The sequence below is a fragment of the Condylura cristata genome, unplaced genomic scaffold (assembly GCF_000260355.1).
Source record: "Condylura cristata isolate star-nosed mole 26May11 unplaced genomic scaffold, ConCri1.0 scaffold00026, whole genome shotgun sequence".
Taxonomy (NCBI): Eukaryota; Metazoa; Chordata; class Mammalia; order Eulipotyphla; family Talpidae; genus Condylura; species Condylura cristata.
The window spans coordinates 7,979,947-7,997,835 of record NW_004567127.1 but is presented as its reverse complement, the minus strand read 5'-3'; the positions used below and the strand labels follow the sequence as shown (position 1 = coordinate 7,997,835).

The window sequence follows — 17,889 nt, the reverse complement described above, 5'->3', positions numbered from 1 at the left end:
TTGGACTCTGCCTATTTTGTTTTATCAAATTGTTATAATAATAAGAAGCCCAAAACACTATTTGCATTAACGTGAAACCTGGATTGCAGTTTCTCAGATCATCAGTTTTTATGTCATGGACCTCTCATTCTCATTCTTCAGTTCTGAATTTTGATTACGTAGTTTTATTTGAAACCTATTGTTTACTGCTGCTCTCTCCGACACCATCTGTGTTCAGAAATATCAGTAGTGGTTGAACTGGATTTTTTTTTTACTTATGTTTGCCACTAACAAATTAATCAATATAGTGGATGGCTGTAATGTTGATGTGGAATTAAAGGAAGAAAAAGAGGAAAAAGTTAAGATCTGGATTAGAGATTATATTTGATTTTTGTTCTAACCAAATCCAAAGAAGTCACCCTTCCCACTTGCCCTCGCACATGGATGGGCTAATTTTACTCAGATCACAGTCTCAGGAGCAGGGTGAAGTGTAGGGCAGGAGCCAGTGGAGATAGATCATCAGTGATTTTTTAGACGCATAAATGGTTATCCATGAAGGTATTTGGGAACATCCCTGCCCGCGGGAAGTCTGCATGGGCACCTAAAGGAGCTGTGTGGCAGATCCTCATTTGTGAATGCTGGGCAGCAGTCGCCCAGCATTCTCTGGGTACTGCGAGTAGGCCCTGTGTTTTCAGGCTTAGTGTTTGCAGCTACCTGTTTGTGCGTTATTTACTTGGTGTTACAATTTTAATTTTTAAACTTGTCTATTATTTTGATATGGGTAATAAATGTAAATATGCATAAGGATAGAACTAGTACTGTGTAAATCATATCACTAAATTTGGATGTCTTATAAGGAGAATGCTGCCTTTTAAATCTATTTGCTACCTGTTTTAGTGGGGCTGTTTAGCAAAAGTTCTGAGTAAAGTTATTTTGAAATGTTTGTTTCCTTATGCATAGATTCGATGTTACAGAGTCCCAGATCCTAATTATAATATGCCAGCTTCTCACAGGAACCCTGGGACCTTGGTTCTGGAACTTCACGGTAACTGCTAGAACTTTCATGCTGTCCAGTGAACAATGGCGTGAACTCAATTAAAACAGCACCTTTGTCATGCACAGAGTAATTAAAAAATAAAAAGTCCTCCTGGTGGTAATTCACAGACAAACAAGTCATTAGAAAACAAATCATTTTAATATATAATAGGGCAATAAAAATCCCCTATTAAAGTTTCTTGGAAAATAATATTTCTGGTCATTTGATGCTAAATACTATTCTCTCCCATTTATTCAATTTACTTAATAACAGTTTTTATAGTATTTTTAAAACAAATACCTTTCCACCATTAAGTAGAATTTTTTTTTGGTATTTTATGTTTTGAAAACAAAATAAAACCGGCAGTTTTCCTTAGATAGGTAATTTGGGAGGACCCTATATTAATATAGGAAAGATTCTTTTTTTCCTTCTAACTTCTTGTGCAAATCCTTTAAACAGTCTAGTTCTAGTTCTTTTGCTTGGGTTTTCAATTATCTTGTTTTTGTTTTTTTTTTAATTCTAGAAGCTATTCTCATTTCTGTTTATTTACATTTTCCTCTCTTGGTTATTTATGCTTTTGAAACTAAGTGTCCTTAGCTTTTCTTTTTGCTATAGTCATCCTTTAAATACCCTCCCTTTTTAGATTTTTTCTTTAGTAAATACATTATCTCTTTATGATAAAAGTAAGTAATGTATCTCTTCCTTCTTGTATTAGAATTATAGTTTTGACCTTAGGACTTAAAAAAACAGTTTTTATTCGGAAGTGGTTTCCCAGTTTAATAGTCCAGAATCTTTTATAGATTAGTATGAGAAGGTTTATGGACAAGAAAAATGGAACAGTGCAGGGAATGTTAGAGACTGTTGATATGGATACCTGACAGATCCTAGCAATTTAAAACTATGAAGTTCTCTCCTACATCCCAAAATGCTTCACTCATGTAATAGAAATAGTAGGTCTGGTAGCAGAGCTCTTTCTGAAAGGTCCCTGGCAAGGGCGTAAATCCGCTTTTTCGGTGGCAGTGGTGATGACTTTGGAGACAGTGTAACAGGAGGGATATTCTACATTTTTTTTTTCACAGTAAATTTGGAATATGAAAATAATGAGAAGGGCAGCAAAACTTAAAGCCACTTTGAATTAAATTTATAGTGATTTGCTTAATTCCTTGTGGATCTTTCCTCCAGGGTAGAGTAATATGTGTGGTGCCAGATGTGACCGTCAGCACCACTTTACCCTGAACAAGTCTTCTGTTGCTTGCTCCAAAGACTTCAGACTTTATGCTGTCACTGCAGTTATCTAGAATCATCATTTCTGTTAGCTCATTTATCATTTTATTGATTGTACTCACCAGAGGTCAATTCTACCAGTGTTGTTAGAAAAATTAATAGTTGGGCTATTAACTATGTAATTTACTTACTCCGTTTGTGTGCCCTATTATTATAGAGCTCCTCCTATTAAAATGTTTCTAGAAATTAATGCATTTTAATTTTTTTGCATTTAAATTTTGCCATTATCAAAAATATTTTAGAAATATGTTCTTTTTTCTCTAGATAGGTACTGGCTTCAATTTTGCTGGTTACTAACTTAGATTTACTTTTATTATTTGTTGCTTTAACTGATTTGGTCATTAAAGTGAAGTACTTTTTTAGAAGTACTTTTTTTGAAATTTCAGGGTAAAAATAATGTTCAAAAAGTTGTTCTTTCCAATTTGTTTCCAACTTAATTTGTCAGCATCAAAACTGCTTATTGTTATCAACCATTTTAGGGAAAATTGTGTTAGAATATGAGAACATAATCCAGAGAGGTTCAGTGTAGATAACTGAGAGGTAACAAGGTAAAACTTTTGAGAATGTTTTAGCATTGCATGCTTAATTTCTTTCAAGACTCTGCCACTTGCTATTTCTTAACCTAGAAGAGGATGTTTAATCTAGATGACTAAATTTCCTCATCTGTAGGATGGTGGTAATAGCGACTACCTCCTGGAGTAGTTGTGAAGATTGAGAGTCAAAAAGTGTAATATGCTCCTAGTAACTTCAGTGCTTAGCATAGCGCCTGTGTTCACTGTCATTATTACATCAGCTTTAAGACCTGTGCTAGTAATTCTTACTAGTCTCCAGATTTCTCCCAAAATTGATTGTGCTTGAGAAGTAGTTTTTTACTCAAAGAGTAAAACTAAATGAAGTGAGAGGATTCTCATAATAAGTCCCCTGTTTCCAAAGAGAGTAAGAATGGCTGCCCCTTAAATTTGAGACCAGAAGTTTAGTTTCTTTTAGAGGATTTGTCAAGGGTGAAATTGTTTTTAGTCTTCTTGGATCATGTAAAGATCCAGATGCCATTATTCATTTGGTAGGCAATATGTTTTAAATGAGCTTAGTTCAGAAAATAAATGCTTTGACTTTCTCTGTATTTAACACTTGAATTTGACGTTACTCAGTTACTGCTCAGCTGTAAGGTTAATGTTAATAATATTAATTTAATCTTTTTCTGACCAGCTTTGAGCAGGAGTAGAAAGTAAAATGTTAGAAAGTGATATGTTGAATTTCTAGGCCAGTCTTCATTCCAGGACCTACCCTTAGTATTCCTAGTAGTGATATGCTCCAGTTCTGCATACGTTCTCCAGAACTTCATGTCCATTTACAAATAATTGCAAATCTGGAGTTTATTGAAATCATCCTTGAATAGTATTTCAACTCTTTTAAACAAAATAATAGCTCACAAGTCAAATTGTACAAATCAGGGCTTCTTTGACATTGTGAATTTAATGCACATTCTGTGTTTACCAAGCTAGTAGCCAATCCATATTACAACCAAATTATATTTACTGTGTATTATTTAACTAAGAAAAGTTTACAAATTAATTGCAAATATATCTTTGATGTCTGATGATAAAGAAGAAAGACAAAAAATTCTGGAAAAAATTTATTAACAATTTCAAAAAGGTTAGTTAGATCCCTTCAATTGCTGCTGACTCTTGCCAGAATTAAACCAAAAGCATTTGTTAGGTAGCTCTTTGAACACTGAGAAATAAAAATGAAAGTTTCAAAATAATCAGAAATTTTCTTCATAGTTAGCCAACTTTAGTTTGTATATGTGCTGCCAAAGCAAACACAAGCCAACTTCAGTTTGGAATCCTGCCCCATAATCACTTAAAAGCCGAACTTCTCCTGTAGTAACTGCCTGGAGCGAGAACTTTCCGAGCTGCCTCAGGGGGGCCCTCACTCCAGCTAACAAGATTCTCTGTTTTAGAAATTAAAGCTACTTATACCCACTAGGACACCTTTATCTCTTTACCTCCAAAATCAATTGACCAGTAGGAAGGAGTGTTAGGCCCAAGGGATCTGTCTTGTGAGGTGAAGCTAATTTTGACCGTGGTCTTATGAGTCTCCCCATCAGAAGAGTGGGAGAGTTTATTCCCCACAACTGGTTTGCTTCTTTGCATTTTCTTCTGTGATAGTCATCAGAACATTGTTTGTTGCTGGCTTGTTATAGTTATTTAAATGTGTTGTGATCAAAATACTCATTATGGTTTATCCTAACAGTTGGGGAAGTTCTTTTTCCCCTTTGACACCCAATACTAAAATATAGTAGAAAGAGGAAGTTATTAAGTCAAACTATTGAAATACCTTCATGGTTACAGAAAATCTGTTTAATACTGTTTCCTCCCCCACCCCCTGACAGTTTTATGCTATGGAAATCTAGCACTCGATTTGCTTTCTCACACCTTTTGTAAAAATCACCCTGGCATTGTGGGTACTCTTCGAGCACATCTCTGCTCGAAGGGGCTTCGAGCTGTCCATAGGGGCTTGTTTTCGGTTTCATTTGGAGGTTGGTTTTCTTGTTTGTTTTTTGTTTTGAGAAATAGACCCAACATCTGGGAATATTTTGAAGATATTTAAGTGACTGCAGAAATTCTCAGTTCTCACCTTAATGTAATATTCTCCCTTATATCAATAGTTAACCATTTCTCTCTGGCAAAGCCAAAAAGAATAAAGTGACCCTCCTCCTAATGTGTGCTGCAGTAAATGCAGCCCATACTGAAAAACTTCTTGTTGAAAAAGTGAAAAATGAAAGGTCATGTAATTGGCTCTCTTTTAAACAAAATCATTAACTCTTGTTCATTGTTGCTCACTTCTGCCATCAACTGTCCCTCCTGATCTTTCCTGTCTGTGGGACGCTCCTAGCCAACCTTTTCCACTGATAGTCATGATTAGAGCCACGCCTGGGGGAGTGGGGGAGTGGTGATAGGCACGATTGTGATTCAGAGCTGGAGGGACTCCTACCAGGTCCTGAGTATTCTCCCGAGTCAGAGAGTCAGATAACAAACAGGAAAAAACAATCCTAACTAACTACCAACTGGTAAGTAAGTTTTCCCCGCCCTCCCTCTGAACATTCAGGCATTGTTACTCTAAACACAATGATAATATCTGGATGGTTTAGAATATTCTATCTTTCTAATTTTCCCATAGACTAATCCATAATACTTTCCCTCGGAATCCCAGCTTGGGGTTTTGTAAAAATCTGTTTCATGTTTCCTTTTACATTCATCCAAGGTACAAAGATTAATTTGCATGAGGTTCCCTCCACTTTTATTTTGTAATTCTATACTTCTGGCCCTTCCCCTCCCAAAAGGCTACTACTTCATATATCCAGCAAAATGTTGTAAGATGTCTACCCTCCTCCACCCAAGACAGAGTCGATCATCTTTGACACCTGCTTAGTCTCCTGAATCTGCTACTGAGTGTAATTCCCCTTATTGGCAACACCACTCACCAGGTCAGCTCTACAGATTCTTTTTAGCCTAATTCAGTCCATTTTTTTTCCTAATAAATGTGTGTAGCAAGATAATTACATCACTATTTGTTTGCAGCTTAATAAGCTTCTGTTTAAAAAAAACATTCTCAAGCAAACAAAGATCATTATTTCTCAGCTGTGAGAGATTTGTTTCAACCTCTATTATGAGCATGAGAGCTTTGGTAAGCTCACAGTGTAGATTGTCTGCTTTAAGTATCAATTTTAGAAATGGGGGCTCTATTCTGCTCTGGGAATTGAACCCCTTTGCTGCGATTGATATCTATTTTTCTTGGACTACTTTTTTAAAAATTTGCCTTCTTTATGGTAAATGTTTGCTTTGTTTAGAAACTAACATTAAGAAGGTGTACAGTGAATAATCTCCCTCTCATCCTCACCCCTCAGTTGTCCAGTTCCCACATTGTCCTCTCCATAGATAACCATTGTCCTTAGTTCCTAGTAGTCTTCCAGAAATTTGTTATGCAATTCTTGGCAAAAATAAAAATAGAGTATTATTTTTCTTTTTTACATGAAAAGTAGTATATATGCAGTCTACAACTTTTTTCACCTTATAAATCTTTGCTGTCATTCTGTATCACTATGTAGGAAACTACCCTACTCTTAAAAACCATACCTTTATTCCATTGTATGAAAGTACCGTAATTCCTATAACCACCCCCCTCATTGAAGGATATGTTTAAACTTTTGTTATTATAGCATACTCTAATGAATAAGCTTGCACAAATATTTTGTGCTACCATATCAGTAAGATATCAAAATCTGTAGGATTTTGAGTTCTCAAACTTACACTTTTATCCACTAATCTGAGAGTGACAATCTCAAGATTACTACACAGTGCTAGTCAAGAAAGGCAGGAAAGGAACACCAGTTTATGCTTTGCTCCTCAGTCTTTTTGCCCACACTCTTTTTTTCCAGACTCTCAGACTTCTCATTTCTACTGCCCTGATTTTGTGCCAGGTTTGTCTCTTCTTGGCTATAGGATTATTTTTAGCAGCCTCAAAGCTAATTCTTGACTACTTTCAATATCTTCTTTCAAGAACTGTTAGGGTAGCTGACCTAGTAAGCATGAGAATTTGATTGAGAATTGGGTGAAAAATTTTTTCCACGCCCATATCATGGAAGTCATTTAATGAATATATCTAAGGGCAGTAAGTCTTACAAGGTCTCAGTGATTTGGATTACTTGAGTAAAAGCTCACCATTTCTTCCATTTGATACTACAAAGCACTTATTTCTTAACTTCATATTCTATAGCAGTGTAATGCAATCCTCTGCTTGATATTCAAAATTGAATTCATGTTTTTTTTTCTTTGGTGGGAAAGGTTCAGCTGTAGTTTCAACTCAACGTCAATGAGTCAGAAATTTCCTTTGGAAAGGAGGGGTTTTTATTGCTCTGTGAAATTCATCAAATTAAATTAGAAAAGCTCTAGAATTTATTTGGTTTTGCTCATAACAAATTTTTGACACCTCCTTTTCCCCTTTCCTCAATATTTGAGATTTTTTTCGATTGTGCATGATAGAGGAATGCTGCTAAGCTTGCAAGTAATTAACTTGAAATCGTTTTGAGTAACTCTGCTTTTTTGGCTTTTTGTACCTAATCAGAATTGATGTGACTGAAGTGCAAATCTTCATAATAATCATGCATTTGCTGGCAGTGATTGGAGGACCACCTTTTTGGCAATCTATGGTAATTTTGTTCACATTGTGTACCATTTAATGCATGTTGTCTTTTGCTTGTTTTTTCTAATACAGGATAATACATTTAATGATTGTCATGGACAAATTGTATTCTTTTCTGAAAATGAAAAGTCGCAACAATAGTAGAACACGGATTTTCGCTCTAGGGCATGGTGAATTTTACTACTCAGAATTATTTAGTACATTTGATCCATTCCAGGGCTATTATTTTTGAATCATTACTTGTCATTCTGTTTACAACTGAGGAGACAGCAGGGAGTAAGTGTAGCAAGTTGACCAATGAGAAGGATAAGTCAGGCCTTTTACTCTCATTCAGAACTGCAGGAGCTTAGTTTTTCTGTCATTTACTTAATGCTTGATAGCAAATTTGGGATTGTAAATTAACTGCAGCGCCAAAACAAAAAGATTACTTATTGAAATCAGTGTCATAGATTATTTAAACAACCTAGCACCTTGATTTTCCACCTGACCTGAAATAAATGTAAACCCTTGAAGCACATATTCTTTACCACAAACATCTGAAAGGAGGAATGTCACATATATGACGTGAGGGCACCGTAACCAGACTGCCTGAGGTACTGCTCCCCTGGCCACAGTGTGAACTTCATCTGTCATTCAGCTCGCTGTCCTGCAAAATGAGGACAGTAATAGTTCCTGTCTCAGAAGGTTATTTTGTGGATTAAATGAGTGAATATGTGTCCTCAATAAAAGTTGTTGTTGCTCTTACAGTGAGAAGGTAGCCCTGCACATTTGAGTCACTCTCCACTATTAACTAGCTGTAGTCACAGGTGACTGCTGATCACTGCTGCCATTCATTCAGCATATAGTATTGTAATTCCCTCTGTGCATTCCTCCTGAAAGGATTTACTACTCCTAAACAAGTTATCATAATTCTTAAAAATTTTAAAGCACAAGGGGAATATACTGAACAAGATTTTCTCTTACCTAACTCACTTTATAATGGTAAATTAGATACTTGAGGAAGTGTAACTGACACACTTCCCTAGGTATTTACTATCATAAAGTGTTTAATGTCTTTTATTCAGAGGATAAGATTGTATGGAGGGTGTTGACGAAAGAATAAAAATAATCCATAGTCAATCAGGGAAATTCTGTGTACATTATTTATATTCACATTATCCCTACACATTAATCTCAAAAGCCAATAGGGTCTCCAGTGAAATCTGGGCTCTTTAGGTATGTAGCTATATAGACAGAATTTATAGGTATATTTTTCTGGAGTTAGACATACAGTTATATTATTTTTTCCTCCAAATAGTTTATTTATACATCTCTCTTTTACATATATAAAAACTATTTTTGAAACAAATTAGTTGTAAAAGAAAGGATTTTCTGAAAGCAGATCATAAAGCCTAAAGTCTCCAATTAAATTTTTTATATAGCTTGACTATATTATTTTGATAAATTTTGTGTTTTATACACAATCTCCCCCTTATAATTACTTCAAATATCTTAAAATAACATATAAATTACCTACAGAGTCTCAGCATACCAGTAAGCAAAAAAACTGGGCCTTTAGGCTTGATCATCCAGAAACAAGTCAGCATCAGGTATAGATATCTAATTTTCCTACTCAGTATGGAAATGCAGAAGGTTATTCTATGTGAAGTGATACATAAACATATCCTTATTCTCTAGGTGCTACCTGACAGTAAAGTTGCTTCAGGTATACTTGTTACACATGTACATAACATGTACTTAACAGATCTTTTAAAAGGATCAGATGTTTTGTCTTTTATGTAAATAAAGAAATTCAGAGTCAGTGAGGAGGTATTGTAGCCCAAAGACAGACTCTGCCCCGACTAGCGTCAGCATCACTGCTCTCACTGTCACCATCACGAAATTAGAGAGAAGGAATTGGCTTCTCTGGTGATGATTCTTTGAGCAGGGCCCACAGTTGGCCTCAGGTGTTTGTATTTGTCTTATTTATTTGATCCTACTACTTCACTGCTGTTTGATTTGCACCCTGTCGTTCAGGGAAGAGTAGTTTTGTGGTTAAAATAAAAAGTACAAATATCTTCAAAATGAATCCAGAAGATCAGTTATTTTGCAGAGGTAAAGGCCTGTAGCTACTATTTATATAAAGGAAGGAGAGTCTCTTATGTAGAAAAGTCAACAGTTCATGGTTTATACGAGGCCATAAGTCAATAATTTTTTTAGGGATTCCCTAAAAATTGGGGACAATCTTGGAACTGTCATTTGTCATATTGCTTAAAAAAAAATTTGAGGGCATCTCTTTGAAAGACACCCACATATAATCTTCTCAGTTACTTGCAATGATGTTTGAATCTTTTAAATATAGTAGTTGGATAAATGTGTATTGTGCCATGAAGCACCTTCTGGAGTCCAATTAAAGCAAACGGTTAATGTTAATACAGATGAAGTTTCAGAATTGACTAGGTAGAACCAAAGGCTTGCTATGTAGTGTAATTTATTTACCTCATTTTTAAAATAAAAACTTCGGAAGTACACTGTACCCGAATTCAGACACAGTGGTTTTTCTTTAAACATTAAGTGGACTCTGTAATAATTGTTGCATTGTATTTTGATAGAATTCACTTACATTAAAAGCATTTATAAGCAGGCTTTTCACATACTTTGAAAGAAAGTTAATACCTAATCTCAAGATGATTCTATTTTCTGCTGAAATTTACAAAGCTTATAGGAACATTTATTTTATTGTGCTCAAAAGAAATTAGTCTGTTTACTGACTGGTCTTCTGCACAAGTCCAGACTGTAAACCAAAATGTTCCAGTTATAAATCTGGTAAATCTGACACTCGAAAGTATTATTTTTCCTATCACTTAGTAAATTACATTACGATAATGTCACTTGGATGCATAATTCCATGGCATAAAGCCAGAGATGCATCCTGGGTCTGTAGGGCAGATTCGGTGAACCTTACTGAGTTCTTCCTCTTCCCAGTCTCAAAGACTTCTAGATCTGGACAGGGCTGAGACGCAGGTGTGCAGCTTTCCAAAGGTCTCTTCAGAGTGGGTGCACTTTTGCCACCTTGGAAGAGTTGCAGGGGGATGAGGACAGAAAGAGAATAATTAGGAGAGGCGGGCTGTGCCCCTCCCCCCCTTGATCTGGGGTATGAAGTGAAAAAGTACTTTTATTGGTGTTTAAAAGTGGTCTGGTTGTTGACACTTTTTCAGGGGTCACCTGGTAAATCTTGGGGTTCCTCTGATTACAGTTGTTTGCTTTACTGCCTAGGAAGTATTTTTGTAGTTGACTCTCTTCTTTCTTACATGGGTGGCAAGAATTTTCTTTCACTGTCTCAAACAGCATTCTACTCAACAAGTGGGTATCATAACCTGTAGAGTCCAGGGTTCTAGAGAGAATATAAACATCAGTTCAAAGAATATGAATGTTTTGGTGAATGTGGTTATTACCTATGACAAGCCCCAAGGCTCCAAGAATATTGCGGCACTCTGCTCTGCAGTCAGGAGCTCCCTTATGTGCTTGTGCTCCAGTCATTTACTGACTTGCCTGGCTTTTCGAGCGCTTCCGTCTATTCTTTTCCTTTACAGCAGGCAACAATTTCCATGATCCTGAAGCATTTTCACAAAAATTTAAATACAGGTGTGGTGCTGTTCATTTTCAAATGAGGCAGATTGCTGCCGCCATTAGTTGGCACTCATTCACCATCCTGGCCCAAGTCAGGGATGCCCCTGCATTAATTCTTTGCTTCTTTTGAAATCTCAGCAAGTGTAGTATTTCTTCCTTTGCCAGTCAAGTTCTTTGTTTCTGGAGGGAAAGAAAACTAGCCCAGGATTGAATTTCAGCCAGGTGCATCAGATTTAGATTGTAGTTTCTGAACTAGAGCAGAAAAATCTCTTGGCATTCAAAGCAATCATGATTTGATTTTCCTTTTGTTGGAAAAAAGTTTTGAGTTGTAGGAGTTGAGATCTTTTAGGGAAGGAAGATGACCATTTAGGATGCTCTGTAAGGCTCTGGGCTTTTTTTTTTTTAATCAAGCTCATTTAAGAAAATTAAATATTGCAACAGTACTACTTGAAATTTGAACAGTTGATTTCAACTATTTTTTGTAGAGCTGAAGTTTTGCAAGAGGTCATAGAGTTGTATAAACAAACGAGTTCTTGAGAATCTTAAAGAAATAGAGCAGCTAAATATTGAAGTCTACATCTACCAATTTTACTGAGGTTTTATACATCCAAGAAAGTCAGGATGTGTCAGTTTCCCATTTAGTGTGAAACATGTAGGCAGATGGTAACCCCCAAAAGTGTAAACAGCCCTAATAGAAATGCTTTTATTATAAGAACTCATCATTTATTAAGCCATTGTAGACAAGGACTTTTCACTTTAAATGATGGACATTGTACTTACAAGGTTAGATAAGCCACTTAGCACCCACCCCTGACTTTAGGTAAGTTAGGTAGCCTTTCAGTATATTATAAAAATAGAATTTTTCTTCTGAAAAGTAAACATATATTGAAATTCTCTATGCACAATTTTAGAGCTGAACCAGCCTGCTTACACACACACGTGCGCACACACACACACACACATCACCACCACCACCCCACCACCACATACTGAATACTTTCTTATTTCTCCTCTGCTTTTACTAGCTGTCTGTATCCTAACAATTTGTAGTCTGGAACTTTTCAGAGTGGAAATTGTGTCTTTCATTTCTAGCTTACAGATTTTTTAAATCTTCTTGCAGATATTTAGCCTTTAATTCATATACTTTTTCTCCCATAACAATTAGTAACAAAATACTGAGTTAGGGTAGAATTCAAAAGATGCACAAAGACAAAGTACTCTTTTATAAAACAGCCAGAAGACAGCCTGGTTCACTGTCAACCAGCTTCTGGGATACATAGGTGAACTGTTAAATTCACCTAATTCATCAGGACACAGATTAATGAGGATGGATCAGTTATTTTTTTAAAGGTTGGGGTCAAAAGTGTGATAAGTTTCTGTGTAGCTTCATCTCTTGACACTTGTTATAAATCTTACATTAGGAAGAAGAGGGAGAATTTCTTTAATGAAGGTGTTTACTAAGCTGAAACAAATGGAGAATATCTGGAACATGAATCAAATACTGATGTTTATTTTAATTTGTATGGTTTTAATTATTCTTTCTTTCTACCCATTAAAGATTCCAGTGCTGAATATTCAAATGAAAATTTTTCCTGCACTTTGTACTGTGGCAGGGACCATATTTTCCTGTACAAATTACTTCCGTGTAATCTTCACAGGTGGTGTTGGAAAGAATGGATCAACAATAGCAGTAAGTTTTCCTAAGACTTTCAGCAATTGTTTATGCTAGAACTTGGTTTTGTGTTGTTCTGTTTCTTTTTTTTATTTAAATAGTATAATCTCTTAATTTAGAATTTGTGCATAGTCTTTTAAAAAGTATCTTAAACTTAGGTTTTTTTTTTTCTTAATACATGAAGACATTGATATGCGTGTACAGGCATTTCTAATACATTCTAAGTTTAAATCTCATATAACCCTCTAAAGTAAAAACTCTTTACAAACACACACACTTTTATACACTTTTTTAAAAGTATGACTGTCTTTGTAAACTGTCAAGTCTAATTTCTTTTTTTTTTTGCATAGAAGAGTTGGGGTGTAGGTCAGAGGTATGAGTGTGTTGGTTCACCAGAGACAGAGTGTGGAGCAGAATAGGTGGGTTTACTGAAATACATTGCTGACCTGCAGCGGGCAGGTCAGAGAGGTCTGCTGTGCCACGTGGGTTAGCTCCCTGGCTGGGGATCAAAGTCACGCCTTAGCAGTGATAGTGCTGAGACTTAATCCCTGGGCCACCAAGGAGGCCCCAGACTAGCCTGACTTCCGAACTAAAATTCTCAGTTTGGGCCTGACCAGTCCAGAGCTGCTGCCCTTCATGAGCTGTTTTGCGGTTTGCTTCATAAAAACTCGGCTATCAAGCACCGAGAACTTGAAGCGCTCTGTCCTTCAGGAGGCCTGCATCGTGTCTGATCAGCGCTGACCGCCTTTAATTCCCTCTCTTTACTCTGCACAGGGAACAAGTGTCCTTTCTCCCTTCCTCCACATTGGATCAGTGATTACATTAGCTGCGATGATCTACAAGAAATCAGCAGTTCAGCTTTTTGAAAAGCATCCCTGTCTTTATATACTGACATTTGGTTTTGTATCTGCTAAAATCACTAATAAACTTGTGGTAAGCACCAAAATTTTTAAATTTTTTTAAAAATTCTCATCTTTCTTTAGTTTTATGAGCCTACATTTTATTCTGTTACCTCCTATTCCAGAGTTTGCTTTCCTTCAGTTTAGTCTTTTCACACCAACCAGGAAACTTTTTACCCTCCTGTGAAGCTATAGCTTGTGGCTCCCAGAAGCCCCTTGAGCTCTGCAACTCTTCTCCTTTCTGTGCACAGTTTAATCTGGTTCTTTATTTTATCTGCACTCTGCAGTCTTAGTCTGCATCCTCACAGGCTCTTGTGTAGCGTGTTTTGGTGGCCTGTCCCTCAAGAGTTTAGTTCTCACAGCCACTTGATGTCACCAGTTTTTCAGTCTTGCAAATTCCAAAAGGTATTTCTTACTAATTCTTGCAACTCAGTAGTTGAGCTCAAGCTGATTGAATGTGTGCTACATAGCCGCACAGATGCAGATGCTCACGGCGTTGACTCGTCTCACTCACAGGTGGCGCACATGACAAAAAGCGAGATGCATCTGCATGACACGGCGTTCATAGGCCCAGCACTTTTGTTTCTCGACCAATATTTTAACAGCTTTATTGATGAATACATCGTACTTTGGATTGCCTTGGTAAGCATTGTACTTTGCCCTATTTCGCCATTTGGAGGCAACTTGTATTCCCATTTCAGTGGGCTGGTCCTGAGCAGCAGGTCACGTAATGACTCAAAGTGCCAGAAAACACACTGATGGGACTTTGTGACAGAGCTTCAGGCGGCATCTTTCAGACATGTTTGGCCTTCATCAGAGCTCATCACAGACTTCTGACTGATATGGCTAGAGGTGACAACATCCTGTGGGCAGTGGCCTCTTGTGTCCCTTAAGTTCTACTGAAGCACAGCCCGCTCATTCATTTATGTATTGCTTAGTGCTGTTTCACCTCTAGTGGCAGAGCTGAGCAGTTGTGCCAATGAAGGTTTGGCTCTCCAAGCCTAACCACGTACTGTTTTTGTTGGCTGATCATTTGTGTAAAGAAAAGGTTCATGAGGAAACTGCATTATTGAATTGTATGGAATTGAAGGGGGATCTAACGAGAAGAAAGCCAGAGAAGAAAGCCAGAGGCCGCTCTTTACTTCATTAAGCAGAGGGAAGCCCTGAGCGGGTCCTGAGAATCTAATGGTCTTTTTTTTTTTTCCAGGTTTTCTCTTTCTTTGATTTGATCCGCTACTGTGTCAGTGTTTGCAATCAGATTGCGTCTCACCTGCACATACATGTCTTCAGAATCAAGGTCGCTGCAGCTCACTCTAATCATCATTAATGACGTAATCGGTGTCATGTGGGAAAGTCACGTTTTCTGCTGGGAAGAATCTGAACATATTAAGGAGAATGGGATGGATAAGAACAAATATAATTTATAATAATCAATGTTGTGTAACTTTTCTTCTTTGTTATTGGTAACACTCCTTAACTATCCTGTGTGAGAATGGGAGTTTCTGGTCCCATCCTGTAAATCATACATAATGTTGTACAGGGGTTGGCCCAGGAAAGCATGCAGGAACAAATGCCATGGGTTTATAATTATTCTGGATTCAGGAGAGAATTGTCATGGGGAGCAGGTCCTCGTGGTGGAGATTTCTAATGTAGAAACCAAAAGGTGGTTGCTTTATAATTTTAACAAATCATCATCTTTTAGTGGCATCCTTGTTTAGTATGTTCTCAAGCTTTCTTTACTAAGGAGCTCAGCTGTGGCACTGATGTATCCCACTAGCTTGTGAGGTGGAACTAGTGATAAAGACCTTGACTTTTGGATCAAAAGGTTTCTTACCTTTACATTGTTGAAGTCTTTTTTTTTTTTTTTTTTTTTTTAATTGCTCAAGAAATGGTATCTCTTGTGGGCTTGGGAAATCCTGTTAGCATGCAAAATAATGTGGTAATTTTGTCGATTCATTTTATTTTTTTAAATAAATATATGATCTGAAAGCCAGACTTTTCTCAATTTCATTCATTGGAAAGATAATTTGAATGTCATTTTCTAAAATTCAAGTGAATTTTCTGTTCTTTAATGAATATGGAAATTAGGTCAGCTGCACTGGCATTATGTGCCCTGTGGCCTTTGTATAAACTTTAATGTAAAAAAACTTCATTTGCTTTCCCTTTAGATAGGTTTTTAGTTGTAGTTGCCACTCTTGAGAATTGCAAGTCTTCTGGGACTTGAACCCTCCCAGACTTTTTAGTAATTGCCTGGACTTTTATTGAAATTTTGCGCATTCCTTTTCTGGCTACTCAGTATTTACACTACAGCCTGAAGTCAGAATCAGGAGTCCTCGGTAACTATAAACCAGATTGCTTTCCATTGCATATAGATAGCTCAGTTGTGTGAAGAAAGGGAGACAGCAGAAAAGTTTCAACTATTGGCCAACATGATGTGTTTTATTAATTTTGATTTAGACCCTGATTCCACAATCATGGGTAAATTATATATGGCACTGCTTTGCCTGGCTGTCACAACTCCACTTTCTCATACATTTGATGATCCCATTAGTCCCATGTAATTTGGATTAGCGGCAACAGTGAAGCTTGGCGTTTATTTTCTAGACTGTTACAGAAAAGGGAACTGTCACCTTTGCTTGTTAGCAAATTCTCTAGCATCTAGGGTGTAAAAGGGCACACAGTAAAATGTGAAGGCAGCTTAAGTTTTGAAAGTAAGAGAAAAAAAGAAGGATAATCTGACTTATTTGGCAGTTACATCTTACTTGATTATTACAGTAGTCACAACATGTGTTCCTTACCTGCAGTGGAAGTTGGGGTCTAGAGATGCTGAATGGTATGCCCGTCACACCGTTGGTTGCTAGTATGTAATCAACAGGGGCCAGAATGTAGAACTGAATCTTGGCGGAGTATTCTCTCTTATACCGTACTAGATTTTACAAGGCTAGGCTGTCAGACAAAATGCTAGAATTTTTTTCTATGTAAAGGGAATCTTAAAATGTCTAGATACTTGGTCTGCGCCTCCTTCCAGCCCTAGGTACCGCCAAAATCAGCTGGAGGATCCATGTGTAGTAAACCTCAGCTCACTCTGATTCTGATAGTGATCTTCTACTTGATTTGGTACCAAAATCAGCAGAAAAAGCCTCAAGAATACAGATTCCCAGGTCCTTTGTCTAGAGATGATTTGGTAAGTTTGGGATGAGAACGCAAACAAAATACATGTTTCTCAGAAGTCTAATCCTTGTTCTAAAACTTTCTGAATTGCAACTAGGTTTAGGAACCACTGCCATAAACCAAAGAGACACAATGAAGAGTAAGCTGATGCCCTTGGCCTGATTGTTAAAGGGACAAAGTTCCACCCCACGTGATCAGGAAAGCCACCTCTAGCTTGTCAAAAAGTAAGACAACCTTCACTTGGTTATGCAGCTTGCAGCTGAAGGGATCAGTGGTGGTTCTGTACACTTTGTTGAGGCTTCTGCTTTCTCTGATGCCACTTGTCCGGTCCAGAGGGTCGTGTGTGTGGTGTTCAGCCACCGAGTGTCTGCTTTTCGGACTCCAAAGACAGGCGGCAGTCTTTCCTGCCAGCAGTGGAAGCTTCGCTGTTACTGTCTAGTCCTCCTTTCCTCATCTATGAATGTGATTTCAAAATCTAAGTCATGAATCTACTTTTTTATTAAAACAAAAGGTTTATATGAAAGAAAATGATAAAAAAGAAAAAGCTATAAAGAACAGCAGCACAGTAGGGGTGGTGTGAAGACAGTGGACTGCCACCTGCAGTCCATCTCTGCCCCCTGAATTAATTACATAGGCCTTTACCTGTATCTGGTCATCCCTGCTTCTTTTCCCACCCACCAAAAACATTTGTGTCGTCTGTATAGAAAATAAGCACCCCATAGTCATAGACACATTCGCAAAACATGAAATTTTTAAAAGTCAAGATTTTTCTAAAGACTTCCTATCTCTTGCAGTGTTTAAACAAAAGCCGTCAGCAGAGGTAGGGCCAGAGGAAAGACGGGCCTCTAGGGTCCTTTGGGCTCGTAGGACTGTGATTCCCTTTTGTAAAGGGAAAATGTCAGTGCTGAAGCCCACCCTGCCCCCACCACCTTTGCCCAAAGAGTTGAACCAGGCACGAAGCAATGGAGGAGGGAGGAGGATGTCTTAACAGACAGCTCCAAACTGACCGACTGGCACAGACTCCTACCGGTGGAAAT

At 37.3% G+C, this 17,889-nt stretch overlaps 1 protein-coding gene across 3 annotated transcripts in view; it reads left to right on the top strand.

Moving 5' to 3' along the window:
• CEPT1 (choline/ethanolamine phosphotransferase 1) overlaps positions 1 to 15,782 on the top strand; it is a 33,863-nt gene extending 18,081 nt beyond the window's left edge. For all 3 annotated transcript variants that reach the window (XM_012730210.1, XM_012730209.1, XM_004689658.2), the window contains exons 5-9: positions 7,424 to 7,508; positions 12,669 to 12,800; positions 13,557 to 13,715; positions 14,198 to 14,323; positions 14,889 to 15,782. In XM_012730210.1, the coding sequence (XP_012585664.1) occupies positions 7,424 to 7,508; positions 12,669 to 12,800; positions 13,557 to 13,715; positions 14,198 to 14,323; positions 14,889 to 15,008 (622 nt within the window). In that variant the 3' untranslated portion in view covers positions 15,009 to 15,782. The remainder of the gene's footprint in view (positions 1 to 7,423; positions 7,509 to 12,668; positions 12,801 to 13,556; positions 13,716 to 14,197; positions 14,324 to 14,888) is intronic.
• Positions 15,783 to 17,889: the final 2,107 nt, after the last annotated feature.